General features: G+C 51.5%; 2 protein-coding genes across 6 annotated transcripts; one reads left to right on the forward strand and one right to left on the reverse strand.

The window, feature by feature from the left end:
* Window positions 1–153: 153 nt before the first annotated feature.
* FAHD1 (fumarylacetoacetate hydrolase domain containing 1) lies at window positions 154–1,812 on the reverse strand. The gene has a single exon (XM_059039110.2). The coding sequence runs from the start codon at window positions 1,497–1,499 to the stop codon at window positions 834–836; it is 666 nt and encodes a 221-aa protein (XP_058895093.1). The 5' UTR covers window positions 1,500–1,812; the 3' UTR covers window positions 154–833.
* Window positions 1,813–1,894: 82 nt separating this feature from the next.
* On the forward strand, window positions 1,895–23,926 carry HAGH (hydroxyacylglutathione hydrolase). Of its 5 annotated transcripts, none has more exons than XM_059039097.2 (9): window positions 1,895–2,037; window positions 4,482–4,657; window positions 5,487–5,551; window positions 7,615–7,732; window positions 8,656–8,764; window positions 12,174–12,277; window positions 12,587–12,688; window positions 20,097–20,176; window positions 20,874–23,877. In XM_059039097.2, the coding sequence occupies exons 1-9, from the start codon at window positions 1,962–1,964 to the stop codon at window positions 20,971–20,973; spliced, it is 930 nt and encodes a 309-aa protein (XP_058895080.1). In that variant the 5' UTR covers window positions 1,895–1,961; the 3' UTR covers window positions 20,974–23,877. The 5 variants fall into 5 exon arrangements, 4 of the variants coding, with proteins under 4 accessions (XP_058895080.1, XP_066867893.1, XP_066867894.1 ...); XM_067011792.1 differs by lacking the exons at window positions 20,097–20,176; window positions 20,874–23,877 and adding exons at window positions 13,023–13,188; window positions 17,552–18,464 and having other exon boundaries at window positions 1,915–2,037; XR_010836282.1 differs by lacking the exons at window positions 8,656–8,764; window positions 20,097–20,176; window positions 20,874–23,877 and adding exons at window positions 13,023–13,188; window positions 17,552–18,464 and having other exon boundaries at window positions 1,915–2,037.
* The last annotated feature ends 72 nt before the right edge of the window (window positions 23,927–23,998 follow it).

A 23,998-nucleotide genomic window follows, 5' to 3' on the forward strand; every position in this document is an offset into this window, starting at 1 on the left:
AAGCATATCACTGGGTGTGAGGTACAGGTGCTGATTAACTCTGTTAATAAAGCACAGTATTCTGGAAGCCAAAGGCTAAAAACCAAGCAAGGTCTGAAGCCCCTTAATGAGGATGTGTCCCTCCTAACCACTATTGGGGGGAAAAAAGTACACTTTTAGGTCACACAAAAGACAGCATATTTATTTGGGAAACAACAGTTTCAAAATTATCTCCCGAACTCAGAATCTATGGGCCAGGATACACACCCTAAGTAAACAAGTGAGGTTTTCATTAATTGCTCAATTAAATAAAACTTTTAATTAACTATGTGGAGTAGTGTTTTTCCACATTTGCATGATAAGAATCACCTGGAGTGCCAGAGATTGATTCCATTAATTAATACATTAGGCCTGGGATGGCCCAGTAATTTGGAAATTTTTACTTTTACAAATACCTCCAGATGATTTTCATGATCAAGGAACTTTGGGAAACACTGATGAAACGTGCTTTTCCATTTCCTTTGCAGATTTTAAGTCTTGAACACGTGGTCCCAGAATGATCCACTGAAGTCTTATCCAGTCCAGTTTTAGGAAAGGAAAGTAAGTTTTCTGAACATTTGGCTTGTTGTTTCCTAGGAGGCACTGCTTCTCATTTCCATTTCTGGCCCAGCTCTTCTAGATCAAGTTTTTCTCTGACGGTCCATCTTCCTTGAGTTGAGGCATAGCAATCCAATCATTTTTAAAAATTGGTTTCTCATTAAAGGATTATCACATATTAAATAACCTTTTCTTGCTTTTGTCTTGTTCCCCGTCCCCCTGAAACCTGTTAAGAAGTTAGGGTGCTTTGTATACACTCAATATTCTGGCTTTTCCACCTTAAATCTCATACTGACGACCCCGTGTATGCCAGCCTGGATCTCATCGTTTTCTTTAACGGGTCCCACTCCCTTTGGCGTCCCAGTCAAGATGATATCTCCTTCCAACAGGGTCATGATCTTTGAAACGTAGCTGATGATGTAGGGGATGGAAAAAATCATGGAGGATGTCTCACCCTCCTGCCTGAGTTCGCCATTGACCTTGAGCCAGAGCTTCAGGTTGTGAGGGTCAGGGATCTTCCCTTTGGGCACGAACGCGCTGACTGGGCAGGAGGCCGTGAAGCTCTTGGCCAGAGTCCAGGGCAGCCCCTTTTTCTTGCACTCGTCCTGCACGTCCCTGGCGGTCATGTCCAGGCACAGGGCATAGCCAGCCACGTAGTCCATGGCTGCGGCCTCCGGGACGGCGCAGCAGCGCTTGCCCATCACCACGGCCAGCTCGAGCTCGTGGTGCAGGTTGCGGGTGTAGGCGGGCACGAGGACCGGCGAGCCCTCGGGGGCGTAGGCGGTGGACGGCTTCAGGAAGAGCACAGGCTCGCTCAGTGCGGCGCTCTGCATCTCCCTGACGTGGTCTGCGTAGTTCCTGCCCACGCACACGATGTTCTTCCCCCACTCCCAGAAGCGGGACAGCGGTCTGGTGGCAGCCATGCTCCTGCCTGTTGCCCCCCTGAGTCACGTGGACTGTGCCCGGCTGGCCACCGGACGCCGAAGGCTACCCGGAGAGGATCAACTACCTCGGAGCGCTGTCCCGCGGACTCCGCCAGGTGCCCAGGAGTCGCGGCGCTCGTCCTCTTGGGAGCGGCTGTCCAGTGGCTGCCCCGGGGCTGCCCGGCCTCAGGACGCGGCCCGCTCCCCGGAGAGAGGTTGAGGTTCTTGCGCAGGTGTCTCTCCGGTGGCCCTCAGATCCGCGGAAGCTGGACGCGAAGGAGGTACCGGTGTGGCCGCGAGCGCTGATTGGCAGGAGGGCGGGACGAGCTGGGGGCACGGGTTAGGACGCGAGCGCCGATTGGCCTTGGGCGGGGAGGCGGGCGCTTATTGGCCGCGGTGTGCCGTCGCCGGCGTGAAGAGCCCGCCCGCCCCTCGTACAGCAGCCCGCCCTCCGCCTCGGTCATGGTACTGGGCCGCGGGCTGCTCGGCTGTCGGACCCTAGCTGTGCTGAGAGCTTCTTGCGCCCGTCGCGGCCTGGGTAGGTGGGCCGGGGCCGCCGCGGGGTCGGACAGGCCGGGGTGCCAAGGCACTGGCCTGACAGGGGCCGGGGCCACGGTGACCGGCCGGCGGGAGCGAGGCGAGGCGAGCCGCCCGGCCGGCGGGTCCTGGCCGGCGTCGTAGCCGGGCTAACGGCGGTTAGGCCGGCCGCAATCCGTGAGGTGTTCTAGCGCGGGGCCCGCACCGGGGGGGCGGCGGGGAGACGCTGGGGCCGCCGCGGCTGACGCTGTTTTTTATTGACACAGGATTTTAACCCCTAACTGACGTCGGCAGGCAAGCCGATTGGGGTCGAGAAAAGGCCACACAGTAGTTGAGTCAGACTTTGAGAGGGCTGAAGACAGAGTGGGGTAACTTGTCAGCTGGGGTTTGCTGAAGGATTTGTGCTATGTAAGGAAATGGGTGTTCCAGGGACGCTCGGGAGCCCTGTCTTAGGACCCCTGCTTCCCCAGGGTCTTCCCGGCAGCCAGCGAGCGCCCCCATCCTCCTTGACTGCGGCGCCCCATACAAACCCCATTATTTCTAACGCCCTGGGATGATGGAACTGTGCCTGAAGCCGCATAGAATTCTGTGTATATTCTCCACGAAGTGAATCACAGCTTTTCATGTGAGCTGTGGCCGGCAAGAAAAGCCTGGGGCAGAACTGGGTTCTGTGAGCTGTGGGACCCTTGCCGTCTTTGAGTCTTCTATCCCCGCCTCAAAAACGAGAGGTGATAGACGCCCTGACCTCCAAGGGCCTGCTCTTCTGGCTGTCAGATTCCATTTTCACTGTGTTACCTCTTGCTTTGTTGGAATATTTTGACTTTGATTTTGAAATCGCCTTTATTTCCTGATATCTTATCTGGCTGATGTAGCAATAGAGACAGTGGGTTAAGCTGAGTCTTTGGAGCTGGCTAGCAGTTAGCTAAATGACCGCAGAGCCCTAGGTAGGGAGATGAAGCAGAAGGAAGCCATCCTTGGCCACTTCCAGATCTTACTGAGAGCAGTCAAGGTTCTGGAGTGCGCAGTGTGTCACCATTATTAAGGAAAGAGCTGGGTTTTTTCCATTTAGGGAACTCGTCAGAGCATCAGAGCTAAGAGTTTCTGCGTCAGGAGTCAGGCGGGTGGTGGAAGTGGGACTGTAGGGAATCAGCAAGAGTGTGGCTGCCCCGTTCAGAGGGGGCGCCTGCCCTTTGATGCCATGCAGAAGGAGGGATCCGGTTCAAGAGAAGCCCAACAAAAAGTGTCTCAAGGCTTGGCCTTGATTCTGCTCTGTAGTCCTCCTGGAGCTCGGGTGGCACATATTGGGGCTGAGAGGATGTGGCATAGCACAGAAACCTGATCATATGAAAATGTTTGTTTCTCTGAGCATGAGGAGAAGGGCCTGGAAAAAGCCTAGCTGGTTGTCAAAAGGAGGACTTAGCTATCTCTGTGTGATCCTTAACGCTGCAATTCGGGCAGTTCCCTGGCCACGGCAGATGAGCTTGAATTCTGCATCAGACGGCCCCTGTGGACATGGTCTATCAGTCTGTCGGTCTATGCTGCCTGCTCTCTGGATCCATTTTTTGGAGAGGTCCCATCCTGGCACCTACCTACTCCAGAATTTCATGGCTGTCTTCTGTCACCTTTTGCAGTTTTAATTCCTTTCACGCTAACATTTAAAGTATTGTTGGGGGCCTTTGGGAATTTTTAGATTGAATAGGAGTTTCATTGTTGAAAACATTTTTGCACCTGTCTCCTGGGCAGAGGATGCTTTTGCCCCTTGGTCACTCCCAGCCCACCCTGGCAACCTTCTTTGGCTCAGTTGGATGGTGATTCTGTATCATGCACACTCGAATCTAGAACAGTTGTGACCAGCTGTCCCATTTCTCAGGCCCCGGGTGGCTTTTGTGCATTATCCAAATTTCGAGTTCCTGCCATTCGAAAGTGGATATTGTTTTCTTTTCTGGCTCAAGACCTGAGAAAGGGCTGTGAGTAACTGCACAGGACTCAGGCTCTGTTAGCTTGCAGAGGCAGCCATGTGCCGAGGGAAGAGAGCCTGGCCTGGCGCTTTCATTCTTCATGGTCTTTCTCTGAATCAGGTGTGAACAACCCCAGAACTGGCAGTGGTCACATCTGACAAAGGTTTGAATCACAGGCACAGGCTGGCATTTGTGTCCTTTTAGAACCTTTGAAAAAGAAAATAGGGATCCTAAGTCTGAAAGAGCTGATTTCCACAATTATGAACATGAATCGTGTTCTCTGTTTTCCTTACGGATGTGGTCAAATGAGGCTATCCTCTTCTTTATCAAAGAACTTAGAAAACCTCATATTTCGAGGCTCACCATGTTGCATCCCTGGGATGTCACTTCCCCGGATGCCTGGACTGCTGGGCCAAGGGCTTGTTTTGAAGTCTCGGCCCAGCGTGGCCTCGTATGGACGCTGACTGGAACCGCATTTTGTCTTAAGGTCCAGCCCTGCTGGGAATCTTTCTCCATCACACGGATTTAAGGAAGAGCTTGACCGTGGAGCAGGGCACAATGAAGGTTGAGTTACTGCCTGCTCTGACTGACAATTACATGTACCTGATCATCGATGATGATACCAAGGAGGCTGCCATTGTGGACCCGGTGCAGCCCCAGAAGGTGGGAGGCGAGGCCCCAGCACCAGTTCTTCATCTCCTGATGAGTTTGATATCTACAGTGCCCTTGTAACTTGGCCAAAGCTGAACAGAAATTAATGGGTTTTTTAAAAAATTTATTTATCTATTTATTTTTGGCTGCATTGGGTCGGTCTTCGTACGTGCTTTTTTTTTTTTTTTTTTTTTTTCTCTCTAGTTGCGGCGGGGGCTACTCTTTGTTGCAGTGCTCGGGCTTTTCATTGTGGTGGCTTCTCTTGTTGCGGAGCACGGGCTCAGTAGTTGTGGCTCACAGGCTTAGTTGCTCCGCGGCATGTGGGATGTGGCATGTGGGATCCTCCCAGACCAGGGCTCGAACCCGTGTTCCCTGCACTGGCAGGCGGGTTCTTAACCACTGCGCCACCAGGGAAGCCCCCAATCCATTTGGTTTTTGAAAAACAATTAAACTAGTGTCCAGCCACTCTGTTACAGGGGCAAAGGGCCACTGAGAGGGGTGGAAGCGACCAAAGGCTTTGGAGTGGAGAGAAAAGGGCTCCTGTCTGTAGAGTCCCTGGGCAAGAGGAGTAGGAGCCCTTCTCAGCACTTTCTCCTCCTCCTCAGGGCTTTCTGCCCCTTAGTGCTGCCTCTAGGAGTGGCAGTCTCTGCTGGAGGGGCTATGAGAGGTTGTGGGTGGGACTGAACTGCTGAACAGATCAAGGGAGAAAAAGCTTCCTTGTCACCCTGCTTTCCTGGAGCTGGGGCAAATCGGCAGGCTCCACTGGGCATCACCCTGCAGACTGATGAGCCAGTGCCAGGATGTGACTGTGGCCTATGTCCTGCCTCATGTTTGGTTGCAGGTTCTGGAAATGGTGAGGAAGCATGGTGTGAAGCTGACTACAGTGCTCACCACCCACCACCACTGGTAAGTGCTCCAGCTGAACTTCTGTGCCAGCAGAGTTGCTTGGGCCTTACAGCTGTGCCGCCCATGCCCCAAGGGGGAGCGTCCACCATGTGGAGGGGGGTGGGGCGCTCGCAGGCTCCCAGGAGTCCCCCCACAGGTGGGAGCCTAGAGGCTCAGAGCCCTGGAAGCCCTTCTCCCCTCCACAGCTGTGAGCTAAGGGTCAGCCCCAGTCAGGTTCTGATGGGGCCTCGGGGCACTAGCCTCTGTGCTGCTACCCTGTGTCCCTCAGGCCTGGTGATGGGGTCTGGTGACTTGGGGGCTCCAAGGGGAGAGGCTTATGCTATATATCCTGTGGCCATGGGTGGACCTTTGGCAACATCTTTGAAAGCTCTTGTGCTTGTGTGGTGGGAAATTGGCCTCAATGTTGGGGAATGAACTAGTCTAGACATTAGTGTCTTTGAAAATCAAACAGTCATATTTGGAGAGGTTGTGTTTTTTTTGATATTTGAAGGCTAAAGGATGGAAAAAGTTCTTATATTTGGGTCTTAGGACTAGAGTTGCCTGCCCAAGGCCCTTGTGGGTTTTCGAAACTTTTGAGGCTCTTCAAAGCTAGGAAGAAATGTTTATTTGGCTCTGAATTTTCTTTTTCAAATAACTGCCCGAGGGCAGCTAGTATCTTTGAACCTGTTCCTGTGGCATCTCACGGAGCTTGGGGCATGTCTTCGGGTAAAAGGACACCTTTCATCTTCTGTGTGGGAGTGTCACGTGGATGTGGTTGGCCAAAGTCTGCTAAGTGTTGGAAACTTGTTGGTTGATGTAACTAAGTCGCTGAGAATCTTTGGGCTTGTTTAGCCTCTGGGGTATTAGGTGTTACTTCCTGACTGATTTAGGCCCAAGGATCAGCAGTGGCTACTTAGCACAGCCACTCCTTCTCTCAGGAACTCTGCCCAGTGTGGTGCCGAGGTGCCCTTACTCCTCTGGCCTCTGTGGGGCTGTGTTGGGGGGCTGCTTGGGGACTCCACCTCCCCAGCTTTTCACAGTGCGAGTTTCTCTCCCACGGCTTTTCCCACATTGTGATGCCTTATAAAACTAAACCAGGCCCCAAACTGAGCTCCAGGGTGTGGCCTGTGCCACCCTCCCACTTATAGGTGGCATTTTCGGGGTGTCAGTGATGAGTGTGCTGAGTGCTTGGTGGCAGCCTATGTGTATCAGCCCCCTGCAGGGCAGGGAGCAGAGGGCTGCCCCCGCTTATCTATGAGCCCTGCTGTTTCTGGGCCCGTAGGTGAATGTGTAGTGAGGAGCAGGTGTTCCCTGGTTATTGGAAAGCCCTCGACTCATCCTGGAAAGGCTAATCTTCTGGGCTCAGGACACTCCCAGCCCTGCCCCGAGACCCTGGCAGGGCTTGCACTAGTGTATTTCTTGCCCCACAAGGCCGAGGCGTGGAGCTCTTCTCTTGACCTGGGAAGCGTGGGCAACTCCTGGATGAGTGTCCAGGAGGTGCCTCAATGCTGGCTGCACATTCGAGTCATGTGGGGAGGTCATTCCAAGCTGGCCTGTCCCTGGGTGGACAGATCCCCCTCTGGCAGCTGGGCATTGTTTTAGAAGACAGCTCTGTGATCTGGTCGGGGCAGTGGATCCCATCTGGTCTGTGAATCAGAATCACCTGAGGGCCTTTAAAACTCCTAGGCTGCGGGCTTCCCCAGGCCCACTGCATCAGGATGTGTGGGTGGGAGTCAGGCCTTGGCGCTGTTTACAGATCCTCAGGTGACTCTGATGCGCCCAAAGTCTGGGAACCACGGGCATAGGGATTATCCAGGTGTTTGTGATTTGGTTCATCTGCTCCAGAAGCTTCTGCAGCAACACGGCAGGGGTACAGAAGTGCCGCTCGGGAATGGGGTGTCTGAGGACATTCTTTTTCAGTGGAGCCAAATGACAGACAAGAAGCGAGGATCCTGGGTTGGAAGATGCCTTTCTCTTCTGAGAAACATAACTGGGAAAAATAAAAATTCCATTTGGTCAGGGTGTAAAAGCAGGCAAACCCTCTTCGTATCAGCAGTAGCCCCAGCTCCCCTTTCGACTTCTAGGGACCACGCTGGTGGGAACGAGAAGCTGGTCAAGTTGGAGCCTGGGTTGAAGGTGTATGGGGGTGATGACCGGATCGGAGCCCTGACTCACAAGGTCACACACCTGTCCACACTGCAGGTGAGGAGTGAATGGAAGGGGCTCGGTTGTGGCCCTGCTGGGCTCCAGGCCCTAGAGCCACCTCCTGCTGGCTGTCCCCTCACTTACCCCAGTAACCCAGAGGGGCACTCAAGGGCTTAGCTGTGGAGACGGCCTGGCCTGTGTATGGGTGGATGGGCTCTTGAGGCTGCCTGGGCCTGGATAGTCCCTTCTGTCAAGAGCATTGCAAGCAAATCAGCATGCAGATGGTGACCGACTGAGGGGAGAAGCTGTATGCATGGTTTTGAGACAACTGGGGACATTGAAATACGGACTCTGCATGGGATCATATTTGACATCAGTGTTAAATTTCTTGGGTGTTGATGATAGTAAGGTTATTTGGGAGGATGTCCTTTTCTCAGGAGATGTAGCTGGAGTGTCTAGGGGCAGTGTGTCAGGATGTATGTGTGTGAACAGAGCGGTACCGCACAGGTGGGACCTGTTAGCATTTAGTGACCCAGGTAAAGGGCACATGGATTCATTGTCATTTTAGTTTTTGGTACGTTTGAACGTTTTTGAAGTAAAGAGTGGGGTGGGGCTGGAGGCAGAGAAGGGAAACAAAACAAAAGGCCAAGCATCTAAGAAGGAAAACAGTCTTTTCTGGCAAGACGCCTGGTTCAGATTTGGCCTGGTTTTGAGGAGAAAACAAAATCAGCCCTTTGGTTTGCATACCAGCAAATACCAGCTTCCAGGGGGTCCCTGCATCTGGGGTACCCTCAAGGACTGGGTCCTGTGGTCACCAGCAAGACCCATGACTTACTCAATGGAGTAGTGGCTGTGGAAGCCCACTTGCCCTTAATGGCAGCTCCTGCTGTGGGGTGGGCGTGGGGTCTGGGAGAATCTGTGAGCCTTAGGACAGGCTCCCCACACGCAGGGAGCACAGGCTAGTGTGTGCTCTGTTTAAGGTGGGGTCTCTCAACGTCAAGTGCCTGTCAACGCCATGTCACACTTCCGGACACATCTGCTACTTTGTGAGCAAACCCAACAGTCCCGAGCCCCCCGTGGTGTTCACAGGTGAGTATTCAGGTGTTTGAGCTGGGGGGTCTGGCGTTCTTTGCAAAGACCCTCTTGGCGTAGGGATGGCTTTGCACACCTTTGGGCAGATCAGCAGAGCATCTCCTGCCAGGCAGACTGTGCTGGGCTCTGTGAGGAGGACCACAGCCCTCAGGGTAGAGCCTGGAACTCAGCGTCAGACACATCCAGGGTACAGGCAGCTGTGGTGGGAACATGGTGTGGGTGCTACCTCCTGGCAGGGCTGGCCTGAATTCGCCCCTCTGATCCTGGTCATCGCTGTCAGGTGCGTGGGGACAAGCCTTTCCTTGAGAGACTCTGCCTGGTGGGGGTGCAGTCCCAGCCTCCACTACCTCCAGCAGCAGACAGGTGGGCAAGTGGGGGGCCAAGGGCAACCCCACGTGGAGCCAGTCAAACCCGCCTTGTGTGGGGCCTGATTGGTGCTGGGGGCTGCCCCATCCCTCCACGGGCCGTGAGCTGAGTGGGTCTGGCAAAAGCCAGCCCCAGGTCAGGGTGTCGCACACGGTGGCCCAAAGAGCTTGGAAGGTGGAGGTGAAGCCCCACCAGCATCGGGCTATGCGAGTGGCTCTCGGTTTGGGCGAGCAGGCCTTTCCAGCAATTGGAGGTGTTTCTCCTTTTGAGAGGAAATGGAAGAATCTTGATGGTGGTTGGGGAACCTGTGAAGCGGAGTGGCCGTGTGACAGTGGGTGTTCAGGGCAGTGTGAGCCAGTGGCCGTGGATGGGCACAGAGCAGGCCCCTCTGCCCCCTTAGCTTGTTTAGCGAGTATAAGCAGTTTTCAGTCTGAGTCTTCCCCAGTTATGTAACAATCATGATATTATAACCGCAGTGAAAGTTTGTTTAAAAATACAACAGCTGAAGCAGTGTGGGCTCCTGGGGTGGGGAAAGGGTGTCGATGGGAAAGCCACATGAGGTCAGGGGTGGGGATGCTAGCATGAAGGGACACACAAGCCAAATGAGGGGTCACAGGGCCTATGGACTGTCCCTGCAGCTTGTCTGTAAATCCAAAATTATCTCCAAATCTATTATGTTTATTTTAAAAAATACAGTCATTTTCAGGGTCTTTGCTGCAGTAGCAGGGATGTGTGGGCTCTGAGCCGACTGCTGAGTGTGGGCCATCAGCCCCTGGGTATGTTGTGGGAGCCCCTGGCCTCCCGATGGGCCTTGGCAGACAGCGCTTTGGAGCAGGTGGGTCGGCTGCTTGCGCAAGGTGTGACCCCCCTCTCTTAAGCACAGTTTCCCCTGCATCAATAGTGGGTGTGGGGTCTCCCCCACTGGGTGGTTGTGGGTGTGAGGTGAGGGGTGTGGAACCAGCGCTGGGCCCGGTGAACTCTTACAGCTGCGCTTCTGTCTCTGTCATGTTGCCCGGCCCCTGGGTGTTTGTCTGCCCCCCGGCAGGGCCTGGGGTTGTGCGGGCCCGTGGCGGTGGTCCCCTTGGACCGCGCTCATGTTAGAAGCCGAGTGCCGGCTGTGGAAGGTGTGGAGGGCTGGTTACCACCAGGCAGGCCCTGGACCGTGTCCTGCATGTGCTGTTCTCTAGTCTGCATGACAGCGGCCGGCAGGGGAGCGCGTTGTCTAATTGGTAGCTTTTATAATAAATAGGTGAGAGTCACACAGGGTCCTCAGTGGTGAAGCTGACCTGTCTGGGGCATCAGCAGTGAGGACCAGGGGAGCAGGGCAGTCCAGCAGGGCCCCGGCTGGCCTCTGTGTGCATGGCTGAGGAACCTGCAGCGTCCAGAGGTGAGGTGACTGGCAGCTCCAGGCCCCAAGCTCGGATGTGAGTGACCCATGGCCCTGCTCACTTCTCCTCTGGGGTGAGCTGAACAAAGGGAAAAAGATGCAAGCAGAGGAGGTGACAGCCCAGAGAAGGGTGTGCATGTGGCCCTGGGACGTGGTGGGCAAGACTGGGCACCCACAGAGCAGGGGAGGAAGATGGGATGGCTGTCTGGGGGGGCAGGCCTGGAGCAGGGTGCTGTGACGGTACTAGTGGGTTGTCTGTGTTTGAGAGGTCAGGATCTGGGACCTCAGATTGGGGAATTCATGTCAGCGAGCGCCAGGAGCAGCTCAGGTGGCAGTGGTGGGGAAATGGAGGCTGAAGTCGATGCTAGAACCATGGCCCAGTGTGCAGGGAGGAGAGGCAAGGCTGTCTCTGTAGAGCCTGGGGGTGGGGCAGCCTGCGTAGGGGAGGGACGCCTCCAGGCACTCTTAGCAGCTGGTGGTGAAGGTGGAGAGCAGTCAGGGAGAGGCTGGGGGTGCAGGTGAATGGTGGTTCCACTGCCAGGGAGAGACCTGGGGGCCCCCGATCTCTCAGTGTCCTGCTGGTTGAGGACATGGCCCCACGGAGGAGGCCCAGGCTGGCTCCCCAGCCCCTGTGGCAGGAGGCCCATGAAATTCCAGTGTGTAAACAGCAGGTACTGCTGGTCCCTGCAGGGAGGACCAGATCCCCCCAGCCTACTGTGCCTGCTCACGGCCTGTCCTCCTCTGGGCTCTCCTTGGCCTCTCACTGGTGCCCAGACACGAGGTTGAGAGGTCCTTTAGGGCATAGCCACGGTCCTGCGTGTTGAGGCTTTGCTCACGGGCTACCCAACTCTCTCATCTGTGGTCTTGTTCTGAGGGGACAGTGCTGCACCATGGCCACTGGGTGGGCATTGGCTCCTGCCTGCCCCGGCCTGAAGCTCCCTGGGAAGAGGCCTGGCAAATGCTGGTGGAGGGGGATTGTTGCTCCCTATTGTGGAGTCCCAGGCCCTCCCCCACCCAGGGGCCTGGAGAACAAATGTGCTGTGGGTGTCTGCTGGGCATGAAGCCCGTTCTCAGGGAAGAGCCTTAGGGGAGGGAAGCAGCACTTGGAGACCTGGTGGGTGTTAGTTTGGGGGAGAGCGCTGTGGCAGGAAGGGGGCAAGTCTGGGAGGTGGTGGGTCCGTGTCTCAAGGGCCCATGGGGGCTGTGGTCCCGCGTGAGGGGCTCCTGGAGGGTCCAGGCAAGATCATGGGGGTCTTACAAAATGGTGCTGGCTGTCGGGAGTAAGGGAAGTCACAGGAAGGTCTGGCCTGGGAGGGGGCTGCTGGATGGGTGGGGGAAAGGGCTGGATTTTGGGGGTTCTCAGAGCTATGGCTGATAGGACTGGGCGGTGAAGGGAGCAGCCAGGGTGACCCTAAGGTTTGGGTCTGAACAGCTGTTTGGGGCCTGGCAGTGCCAGTTAGTGCAACTTGAGGGAAAAGGTTTGGGAAAGGTGGAAACCAGTACTCGTGGGTCGTCGTCCCTGGGTCCTGTCGGGGTGGAGGTCAGGTCTGGGGCTGTGACCCGGTCAGCACAGGGGTCAGAGTGGAGCCCCGGCCCTCGAGGGGGTGTGCACTGCTGACAGCCCCTCCAGCTCCACACTGTCCTGTCTTGCAGGCGACACATTGTTTGTGGCTGGCTGCGGGAAGTTCTACGAGGGGACAGCGGATGAGATGTACAAAGCCCTGTTCGAGGTCCTGGGCCGGCTCCCTCCAGACACGGTAGGCGGTGCCCCACCTGCCACTTGCTCGTTTGCCCGGTGATGGGAAGACCCTGCTGGCTTCCCCCATTGGGGTCTCCCCTGCATTTTGGGAGGAGCAGGAGGGTAGAGGCATTGCTTCTGGAAGTGTGTTTTTTCTTTAAGCATGCTTTTCATTGTCATTTAACATACTCGCAAGACATGTCATCCTGAGGAATGTCTCGTGGGTGCTGCCCCCAGCACCAGCCAGGTCCCTCACACCTGTCTCTGAGGGGCTAGAGGGCGGGTTAACGAGACTCCTCAGAGCTGGCGGGCTTGGCTTTTTCCCCAGAGAGTGTACTGTGGCCACGAATACACCATCAACAACCTCAAGTTTGCTTGCCACGTGGAGCCCAGCAATGCCGCCATCCAGGAGAAACTGGCCTGGGCCAAGGTGAGTGTGATGCACTCGGGCACGTCCTGGGGTCAGGCACCGTGATGCCACTTTCCCAGGAGCATGGAGTTCACGGTGCCCGCTTCAGAGTGGGCAGAAAGTGCTCCTCCAGGCAGTGGGCGAGGTGGGGTTTAGACAGCCCAGCTTGGAGCAAGAAGCCCTGGTTGTCTGCTTAAGATCCTTTCTGACTCTGTGGGTCCAGGCTGGGCCTGGGATTCTGCATTTTCAGCAAGTGCCCAGGTGAGGCCAAAGCAGCAGGTCCCAGCCCCTCCCTGTTGTCTGTGGGCAGTGGATTCACCCTGTAGGCCGCTTGTCTGAAAGGCATTTATTTCAGACACGGCCCCCAACATGCCCTGTGGCTTGGACCAGGGGTTGGCGTGTTGTCCTGGAGGCATCTTCTGTGGGGGCTTTGGAAACGCTGCTGCAGGCAGCTGGGCTGAGGACGTTCTCCTGGACTCAGGTGTCTGTGTTCCCTCTTCAGTCACTGAGAAATGGTGTTGGTAAGAAACGCACACACCTGGGAGTCCTCAGGTGCTGGGCTCCCTTCTGCTGAGTTCAGTGAGGAATGGTCTCATAGTTGTTTTTTTTTTTCATAAGTCACCTGTTTTTGTCAACCATCTTTATCAATTTTGCGAGGTGGGCTTGCAAAATAATACTTATAAAAATTCAGACACTACCATAATAGGTTGATAAATGTTACTCCTTTTTTTTTTTTTTACAGTGTGCACATAAGAATACTTTTCTTAATATAAAAAACTCATCCTGTGTGTTGTTTTGTGGCTTCCTTGTCACTTAATAATGGGTCTTAGTGCTCTTTCCATAGCAGTCCAAACATATTGAGCTTATTCTTTTCATGGTTATCTGCTTGAGGATAATTTACATACAATAAAACATACCTGTTTTAAGTGAGCATTATACAGTTTGAATATTTTTTTTTTTTTTTTTTTTTTTTTTTTGCGGTATGCGGGCCTCTCACTGTTGTGGCCTCTCCCGTTGCGGAGCACAGGCTCCGGACGCGCAGGCCTAGCGGCCATGGCTCACGGGCTTAGTTGCTCCGCGGCATGTGGGATCTTCCCGGACCAGGGCACGAACCCGTGTCTCCTACATCGGCAGGCGGATTCTCAACCACTGCGCCACCAGGGAAGCCCTACAGTTTGAATTTTGACAGTGTATGCTCCTGTGTCAGCCCCACCACAATCGAGATAGAGAACATTTCCACTATCGTAGAAGGTTCCTTGGCCCTCCCCATTCAGTCCCCAACTACTGATCTGCTGTCACTATAAATTATTCTTTTCTAGATTTTCATATAAACAGAATCATACAACATTACTCTGTTGTATCTGGCTCTTTTTGCTCAACATGTTTTTGAGATTTTTTTTTTTTTTAATTTCTGAGTAGTATCTCATATGGACATACTATAATTTGTTTATCCACTCATCTGGATGGACTCTTGGGTAGTTCCCAGTTTTTTGCTATTTTAAATAAAACTACTGTGAACGTTTGTGTGCAGGTCTTTGTGTGGACACATGTTTTCATTGCTTGTGGGAACATACCTAAGAGTGTAATTGCTGGGTTGTGTGGTAAGTGTATGTTTAACTTTTAAGAAACTACCAAACTGTTTTCCAATTAGTTGTACCATTTGGCATCCTCACTAGCAATGCGTGAGTTCCGGGAGATCCACATGCTCACCCAACACTTGGTATTGCTGATCTTTTAAATTTTAGCCATTCTAATAGGTGTGTTGTGGTAGCTTGTAGTTTTTAAGTTTCCATTCTCTGATGGCTAATGATACTGAGTGTCCTTTCATGTACCTATTGGTCCTTTACATGTCTTTTGTGAAGTATATGTTCAAGTCTTTTTTCCACTTTAAAAACTGAGTTGTAAGAATTCCTTATACATTCTGGAAACAAGTCTTTGTCAGACATATATCTCAAATATTTTATCCCAGTTTGTGGCTTGCCTTCCCATTTTCTTAACAGTGTCTTTCAAAGAATAAAAGTTTATACTTTTGGTCAAGTTTAGTTTATTAATTTTTTCTTTTATGCTTTTTGTGTCCTAAGAAATCTTTGCATACCCCTACATCACAAAGACTTTGTCCTCTGTTTTCTCCTAGTATAGTCTTAGCTTCTCCTGTATAGTCTTAGCTTTTATGTTTATATAAATTTATGTTTAGGTCAGTGATCCACTTCAAGTTAATGTTTGTGGTGTAAGGTCAGTGTAGAAGTTCACTTTTTTGCATATTGACATCTAGTTGCTCAGCACCATTATATGAAAAGACTTTCCTTTCTTCATTTGATGACCTTGGCATCTTTACTGAATAAAATGGACCATGTGGGCATGAATCTACTTCTGGACTCTATTCTGTTCCATTGATCTACATGACTTATTCTTGCATCAGTAGTACTGTCCTGATCACTGTAGCTTATGGTTAAGTCTAAGAATCAGGTAGTATAAATCCTCTAACTTTATTCCTTTTTGAAATTCATTTTGGCTCTTCTAAGTCCTTTACATTTTCATATAAATTTTAGGATCACCTTGTTAATTTCTATAAAAAGTCAGCTTGGCTTTTGATTGTGTTGTAACAAAAGATTTGGAGAGACTTGAGATCCTAACAATATGGTGTCTTTCCATAAATATGATATAGCCTTACATTTATTAAGGTCTTTAGTTTTTCTCAGCAGTATTTTGTAATTTTCAGTGTTAAAGATCTTGCACATATTGTTAAATGTATCCCTAAATACTTCATGGTTTTAGATTTTATTGTAAATGATTATTGATAGTCTTCAGAAATACAATTGATTTTTGTATTTTGACCTTGTTTCCTTGTGACCTTGCTTAACTCACTTAGTCTAGCATCTTTTTCATAGGTTCCTTAGCACACAATCATGCCTTCAACATTAAGATAGTTTTATTTCTTCCTTTCTAGTCTATATGCCTTTTAATTATTTTTCTTGCCTTGTTGCACTGGCTAAGATCTTCAGGACAGTGTTAAGTAGACATGGTGAGAGTGGACACCTTTGGCTTGTTCCTAGTCTTAGGGGGAAACCATTCAGTCTTTCACCATTAAGTATGATATTTGCTGTGAGTTTTTTGTAATTCCTCTTTATCAAGTTGTTGAAGTTCACATATATTCCTGGTTTTCTGAGAGTTTTTGTCATGAGTGGGTGTTGAATTTTGTCAAATGATTTTTCTTCATCTATTATGTAATCATACATTTTTTTTCTCTCTTACTCTGTTAATCTGGTGAAGTATATTACTTGGTTTCGAATGTTAAACCAACCTTGCTTTCTGGATAAACCATAGTCATGGTGTCTATTTTTGTGTCTCTGTTCATAAGGGATATTAGTCTGTAGTTTTATTTTCTTGTAATGTCTTTGTCTAATATCAGGGTAACGCTGGCCTCATAAAATGAGTTGGAAGTGCTTCCTTCTAATTTCTTTCTTTCTTTTTTTTTTTTTTTTTTTTTTTTTTGTGGTACGCGGGCCTCTCACTGTTGTGGTTTCTCCCGTTGCGGAGCACAGGCTCCGGACGTACAGGCTCAGCAGCCATGGCTCACGGGCTCAGCTGCTCTGCGGCATGTGGGATCTTCCCTGACCGGGGCATGAACCTGTGTCCCCTGCATCGGCAGGTGGATTCTCAACCACTGCGTCACCAGGGAAGCCCCCTCCTATTTTCTGAAAGAGTTTTTCTATGATTGTTATTATTTCTTCCTTTAGTGTTTGTTAGAATTCACTGACATAGCCTTCTGGACATTGAATTCTTTTTCGTGGAAAGAGTTTTTTGTTATGAATTAATGTCTTTAACTTGTGTGGGGCTGTTAGATTTTTATATTTTCTTGAGTCAGTTTTGTTAGCAACTAGTATCTTTCAAGGAATTTTTCCATTTCATCAAGTTTTTCAAATTTACTGGCATAGTTTTCATAGTTTCCCTTTTTATTATCAAGCTTGTTGGGGTTTAGTTCACATGTAATAAATTGCATCCATTTAAAGTGAAAAATTGAGTGAATTTTGACAGACATACATACCAATTAAACAACTCCCTCTATATTTAAGATACATAACATTTCCATCATCCCCCAAAACTTCCTCATGCCTCATTTTCTCTGCCCTGCTCCAGTATGCCACTAGAACTTAGTTCACATTTTCTAGAATTTCATATAAATGGAACTGTACAGTATGTACTCTTTCATCTTTTTTTTTACTCAGCAGAATGCTTTTGAGATTCATTCATGTTGCTGCATGTATCAGTTCATTTGTTTTCACTGCCAGGTAGTATTCCTTTTTTTGTATATACCACATTTTGTTTATCCATTCTCCTGTGGATAGACATTTGTGTTTCTAGTTATGGCCATTGTGAATAAAGCTGCTATGAACGTTTGTGTACAAGTCTTTGTGTGACATGTTTTAATTACTCTTGAGTAAATATCTAGGAGTGGAATGGCTGGGTTGTATTAGGTGTATGTATTAAGTCGAAACTTGTTCAGTCTTTTTTAAAATTTATTTTATTTTTTTATTTTTGGCTGCATTGGGTCTTTAGTTGCGGCATGCAGGATCTTTGTGGCACGTGGGATCTTTCATTGCAGCATGCGGGATCTTTCATTGCAGTGCGCGGGCTTCTCTAGTTTTGGCACGCGGGTTTTCTCTCTGTAGTTGTATCGCATGGGCTTCAGAGCACGTGGGCTCTGTAGTTCACAGCATGTGGGGCTCTCTAATTGAGGCACGTGGGCTCAGTAGTTGTGGTGCCCGGACTTAGTTGCCCTGTGGCATGTGGGATCTTAGTTCCCTGACCAGGGATCAAACCCACGTCCCCTGCATTGCAGGACGGATTCTTTTTTTTTTTTTTTTTTTTTTTTGTGGTACGCAGGCCTCTCACTGTTGTGGCCTCTCCCGTTGCGGAGCACAGGCTCCGGATGCACAGGCTCAGCGGCCACAGCTCACAGGCCCAGCTGCTCTGCAGTATGTGGGATCTTCCCGGACCGGGGCACGAACCCGCGTCCCCTGCATCGGCAGGCGGATTCTCAACCACTGCGCCACCAGGGAAGCCCCTAGGACGGATTCTTTACCACTGGACCACCAGGGAAGTCCCAAGTCGAAACTTGTAAAGAAACTGCCAAGCTGTTTTCTAAGTGACTGTATTGTTTTACATTCCCACCAGCGAAGTATGAGAGTTCCAGATGTTGCACATCCTCACCAACACTTGGTATTATCTGTCTTTTTAATTTTAGTCATTTTATTAATGGATGTGTAGTAGTATATCAGTATGGGGTTTTTTTGTTGTTGTTGTTGTTTTGTGGTACGTGGGCCTCTCACTGTTGTGGCCTCTCCTGTTGCGGAGCACAGGCTCTGGACGCACAGGCTCCGGACGCACAGGCTCAGTGGCCGTGGCTCATGGGCCCAGCTGCTCCGTGGAATGTGGGATCTTCCCAGACTGGGGCACGAACCCGTGTCCCCTGCATTAGCAGGGAGATTCTCAACCACTGTGCCACCAGGGAAGCCCTCATTATGGTTTTAATTTGCATTTCCCTAGTGCCTAATAATGTTGCACATCTTTCCATGTGCCTGTTGGCCATTTATTTTGTGAAGTGTTTGTTCAGATTTTTTGCCTATTTAAAAAAGTGGATTGTCTTCTTATTATTGAATAATGTTTTTTTAATTAAAGTATATTCTAGGTACAAGTACTTTTTCCAATATGTATATTGTGAATAGTTTCTCCTATTCTGTGACTTGACTTTTGTTTTCTCAACAGTGTCTTTTGAAGAGCAAACATTTTAAATTCTGATGAAGTCCAGCATATTAATTTTCTTTTGTGGTTCATACTTTTTATCTCCCATCTAAGAAATCTTTGCTTTTGCCAAGGTCAAAAAAACCTCCTATGTTTTCTTTTGGAACCTTTATAGTTTTAGCTTTTACTTTTAGATCAATATGATTTAAACCACCAACCCCCCTGCCGCCCACCGCCAATATTTGTTGGATCTGTAGTGACTGCCCCCTCTTTCATTTCTGATGTTGCCAATTTTTTTCATTGTTCTTATCAATTTTGTTGATCTTCTAAAAGCACAACTTTTGCCTTAATTTTCCTTGTTTGTTTTTCCATTGCACTGATTTCTGTTCTTTTTTTTTTTTTTTTTTTTTTTGGCGGTACACAGGCCTCTCACTGTTGTGGCCTCTCCCGTTGCGGAGCACAGGCTCCGGATGTGCAGGCTCAGTGGCCATGGCTCACGGGCCCAGCCGCTCCGCGGCATGTGGGATCTTCCCAGACCGGAGCACGAACCTGTGTCCCCTGCATCGGCAGGCAGACTCTCAACCACTGCACCACCAGGGAAGCCCTGATTTCTGTTCTTAAAAAGATAAAGTTTAAAAAACTCTTTCCTTCTACTTACTTTGGATTTGCTTTGCTCTTCTTTTTATAGATTCTTTGTATGGAACCCAAGGTCATTGATTTTATTTTTTAATAAAAATAATTATTTTTATAATTATTAGCTTAGTTGCTCCACAGCATGTGGGATCTTCCCAGACCAGGGCTCAAACCCACGTCCCCTGCATTGGCAGGCGGATTCTTAATCACTGTGCCACCAGGGAAGTCCCTAAGCCTTCATCTTGACCTCCCACCAGACTCCAACTTGACCCACCTCCAGCAGTTAAAGGATTACTTCTCGATGCTACTGCTCACAGTTTGGGTGGGATCGGGACCTTTGGGTCTGAGGGCCCCTGATGGTCAGGAAGCCTGGGTGTGGGTGCTGACAATGGCTGTCCACTCACTGGCCCTGTGGCCCTCAGGGTGAGCCCAGCAGTAGCAGGGCAGGGGCTGCGGGCAGGGTGGAGACCCCCAGCTGTTAACTCTGACCTCCTTCCTGTAGGCATTTCTATAGGAGTGAACAGTTGGCCAGATGTCCCAGCATGCGTCTTCTCTCCGCCTGCCCTGGTCAATGTTGATTAGAAGCAAGGCCGTCCTGGTCCTGAGTGGAGGTGACGAGCTGCCTGAACACCCTGTGATGAGAGCTGCCCTCTAGGGGGCTGTCACCGCAGGGGAGGGACCCCAGGAACCTGTTGCCTCGCTGTTCTTCCTGGCAGTGAGGTGCTCACGACCCACATGCTGTCTTGGGGGGGGGTGGGGCTATGTTTTCTTCTTTTCTGTCTTCTGCATTTTTGCTAGTTATGACTTCTGTATTAATGAAAAGAAAGCTCCTTTTGCCCCTGCACCTCCAAGACAGCAAGGGAAGGAGAGAGGGTTGTTGGTGGCAGCTGGAGCATTCACATCTCCTCTCCACGGGCAGGGAAGGGCCTGTCTTGGTGCTGACCCATTGCTCACTTTATCTTCTCAGTCGGACGACCTTGGAAGACCATTAGGAGGCTTTTTGAAGTGTCACCTTTAGAAGTTTCCACATTAAAGGGACCCACTTTTCTTTCAGGAGAAGTACAGCATCGGGGAGCCCACAGTGCCGTCCACCATTGCAGAGGAGTTCACCTACAACCCATTCATGAGAGTGAGGTGAGGGAGCAGTGGGTCCCACGCTGTCCTCAGGCATCTCCGCCTCCACCACCCCGACTCCTGAAGAGCCCGGGTGGGAGAGGAGGCTATCCTGAAATCTCTGTTTAAAGTGTAGCCAAAGAATGAGACACTTCTTAAAGGGGGACGCTTTTCTTGGCACGCTGGCTAGGGTGTAGGGTCCTTTCTGACCCTGGAGTCTGGATCCATAGGTGGACGAGACTTGTGCTTGGGGAGCCTCTAGGCGCTGGGCAGTGCCGGATGCCAGTGTGGAGTTGGTGTCCCCGCTTTCTGGGTCACCAGCAGGACTGGCTCGGCCAGCATATTTCCCACAGTTAGAAACACCCGAGTTGGCTGTTGGCTGTCGCACTTTTTTTTTTTTTTTTTTGCAGTATGCGGGCCTCTCACTGTTGTGGCCTCTCCCGTTGCGGAGCACAGGCTCTGGACGCACAGGCTCAGTGGCCATGGCTCACAGGCCCAGCCGCTCTGCGGCATTTGCGATCCTCCCGGACCAGGGCACAAACCCATGTCCCCTGCATCGGCAGGCGGACTCTCAACCACTGCGCCACCAGGGAAGCCCCGCACTTCATTTTTGACCGTCCCACCTCCTGCAGGCTCTTTTCTTCCCTGGTGCCCTGGGAGGGGTGGTGGGCCCACGGGCACGGGGTGCAGCCTGCAGCCTGGTGCTTGGCTTCCACAGGGAGAAGACTGTGCAGCAGCATGTGGGTGAGATGGACCCTGTGACCACCATGAGGGCCATCCGCAAAGAGAAGGACCAGTTCAAGGTGCCGCGGGACTGAGGTGGCCGTGGTGCCTGGGTGTCCAAGGCTGCTGCTGTGCCACCTTCAACCACATTTGGGTATTCAGATGTGTTAGGTGAATTTCTGGCTAGGAGTGCAGGAAATTCAGTCTCAGTTTAATTTTAAATTAATTTCAGAGCACTTTGCTTGTGTTATCAAATGTTCTAATGCATATTTATAAGAGAAGAAGTTTAGAAAGTGTTTATTCCCAGAAGCTCTGCTTGCAGACTGTGTGTTGTCTCCAGCCTTTCCACGGAGCCCCCATATGATGCCCCAGTAAGAGTCGTACCTGCCCTGCCCCCGGTGAGGCCGGCATGCCCTGGTTGTCATTCCTCGAAGTCTGTGCTTACCAGAAGGTGGCCCCTGGGAGAGGCACACTCCCCTTACCTGGCATTGTCCCCTCCCTCCCTTCCCCCCTCCCCCAGCTACCTCTAGAGGAAGTCATTCTCTCATGTTTGATGACATCATCATGTCCTCGTGTCTGTGTTGATGTGCAGTGGAATTCCAGGGCCGGGGCAGGCCCGGAGCATGTACATGCGCTGGGGTGATGCTGAAGAGCTGCCTCCAGTGTGGGGCTGGGTCTGGGGGCTTGGGTGAGGAGAGTACAGGCTGGGAGGCTGTGGCATGTGGTACCCGAGGAGCTCCAAGTTCTGCACACCCATCTGTGTAAAGGCTGGCCAGTCCCGGGGACGTTCCCAGGAACCAGTGTGGGACACTGTGCCTTGTGTGGGCAGAGGAGCTGACGGGAGGGACGCGGGGACGTCTGTTTGCGGTGGAGATGCCCTGGGCGCCTATGTGGCGTCAGCACCACTGCTGGCACCGCGCAGCCCCTGCTTGGGGGTGGGCTTCTTGGGCCCCTGGCAGAGAGAGGCCCCGAGTCCTTCCTCCTGGTGGCAGTGTGCAGGGAGCCTGCTCTTGAGATTTGCGATGTGGTGTCCCTGCTCTGTAGCTCTTCCTTCTGCTCTTGGTTGGCCATCCTGGGAATTGGCTCCTCTCCTGCAGTCTCAGGCTGGTCCTGGTTACCCCACATCACATCTCAGGCAGAGCCGGTGGGAGGTCTGAGCTGGGGGGATGGGGAGGGTGGGCCCAGAGGGTCACGGGGGCATCCAGGGCCCCGAGGCGCGAGGAGGATGTGATGAGACTGGGGAACAGGCGGGGGTAGGAAGGGCTGCGGGGAGCCCTCCCAACCAACTCATTTCTGAATCTGGAGGTTCTCCATGTGGCCTTGGTCTGTGATGAGAACAGACCCAGGGTCCGCGAGGCTCTGCTCGCTGAGCCGGGTGCTCAAGTCTTTGGGTCTCACCTGCTGTGGTGATGCTCATTGAACACTCTTCCTGTCCAGCTGAGGCCCGCTGCTGCTGCTGTTGATGTCACCCCCCTGTACGCCTCATCCAGACAGGTCATGACGCAGCGTGTTTGTCGCCGCCCCCCCTGGATTCCTCAGATCCCTGTCCCGGCCAAGCATGGGCCCGTGTCACTCCGCAGCTGCCTGTGTGGGCTTCTCCAAAGACGATGATGTTCTGGGTGGAGCCAAAGCTCCCTGTGAGCAGCAGCCCCCACCCCCAGGGTCTCATGGAGTGGGGTTTGCATGGGTCCTCCTGGCACTTTGTTTCATGGCTTTGTACCAGCAACTGGACATGCAGGTGCAGGGGTCTCAGGACGTGCTGAGGCCTCGGTCTGCGATGCCCGAGGGTCGCTGTGGACCTGCCCATCCCCCCAGGTGGCTCGTGTTGTTGGCAGCCCCTCCCCAGGGACACTGAGCTCTTCACTAGTTTCCACAAGCAGCATAGAGCCCGCACTAGGGGTGAGTGCTTCTCCTTGGAACCAGCTGCCAAAAGCCCCTTTTCCCACTGGTGTCCACCCCAGTCCTACGTCCCTCATCTAAAGAAACGTAAAGAAAAACACACCCCACCACCCTGCTTCTGAGGCTGTACCTCCTTGCCCTCCAAGAGCCCAGAGCTCTTAACAGTGGGCATTTCGCTTTGCATGTTTTACCCTTGGTGATGGCACTGCTGCCGGGCAGTGGGGCGAGTTCTCAGGGCTATGGCCGGTGCCCTGTGTCGTGTGTCTGCGACACGGGCTCTGAAGTGCTCTCATCCAGGCCCCGGCTGCTGCGCTGGGGAAGTGGGATTTCATTCTCAGAGAGCGTCTCCCACTGTGCTTGCAGAGGCCTGCCGTACCCAGTGTCAGACACCTTCGTTCTCGCTGATCTGGGGGTGTGGATGGCACTTTGTGGAGGTTTCACGGGTGTTTACCTGGTTGGGGGGGAGGTTGACCACTTTCCACACGCTTATTGGCCACTTGGATTTCCTCACCTGGGGGCTGCTTCTTATCTTAGGTTTCTTCCTGGGTTTTCTACCAGGTTTTTGTTTCTTATTGATCAGTTAGGAGTCCTTTGTTTCATGTTGCATATTTTATGATTTCTTTGGTTCTGTGTGTTTGCAGTTTCCTCTTAGTTTGTTATGGCTTCACACTCTGGTGTCTTGTTGAAGAAATTCTTAACTAGTCAAATGTATATTTTTTCCTTCATGATAAGTGCTTTTGTGTCCTGTGTAATAACTCTCTCCCACCTCTGATGCCTTCCTATAATTTCATCCAGTAGTTTTTTGTTTTGCTTTTCAGACTCAGGTTTGTGATTCTTGTGACCGAGCTGTTTATGCTGGTGTCTGGGAGACGGACACCTGATATCCCACCCCCTCTGCACTGCTAGCTCTGGTGAGCCAGCGTCCAGGGGTCCAGACCTGTTTCGTGGCTCTCCATCCCGCTGGTATGTCTGTCTGTCCTGACGCTGGCCCCACATTCCCTGTTACAACAGCTTTAGGACCTTCAATTCCGGGAATGCCGCCCAACCTCATCAGGAGAGTCTTGGCCCTCTGCTCTTATGTATAAAGATTAGGATATTTATGTCTGGGATTTGGACTGGAATAATGTTGACTCACTAGATTGGGAAGAAGTGACTTTTTTTGTGATGTGGGGAGTTTCCAATTATGAACACGCTGCTTATCCATCCATCCGCTTGGGTCTC

Source organism: Kogia breviceps, chromosome 14 (assembly GCF_026419965.1).
Source record: "Kogia breviceps isolate mKogBre1 chromosome 14, mKogBre1 haplotype 1, whole genome shotgun sequence".
In the NCBI taxonomy this organism is placed as follows: Eukaryota; Metazoa; Chordata; class Mammalia; order Artiodactyla; family Physeteridae; genus Kogia; species Kogia breviceps.

Bases quoted from the DNA above. Each gene is read 5' to 3' on its own strand.
- HAGH (XM_067011792.1), top strand. From the start codon at position 1,962: ATGGTACTGGGCCGCGGGCTGCTCGGCTGTCGGACCCTAGCTGTGCTG. The intron at 8,765-12,173 runs GTGAGTATTCAG...CCTGTCTTGCAG, and splicing joins GCCCCCCGTGGTGTTCACAG to GCGACACATTGTTTGTGGCT. The intron at 12,689-13,022 runs GTGAGTGTGATG...CATTTATTTCAG, and splicing joins AGAAACTGGCCTGGGCCAAG to ACACGGCCCCCAACATGCCC.
- FAHD1 (XM_059039110.2), bottom strand. From the start codon at position 1,499: ATGGCTGCCACCAGACCGCTGTCCCGCTTCTGGGAGTGGGGGAAGAAC.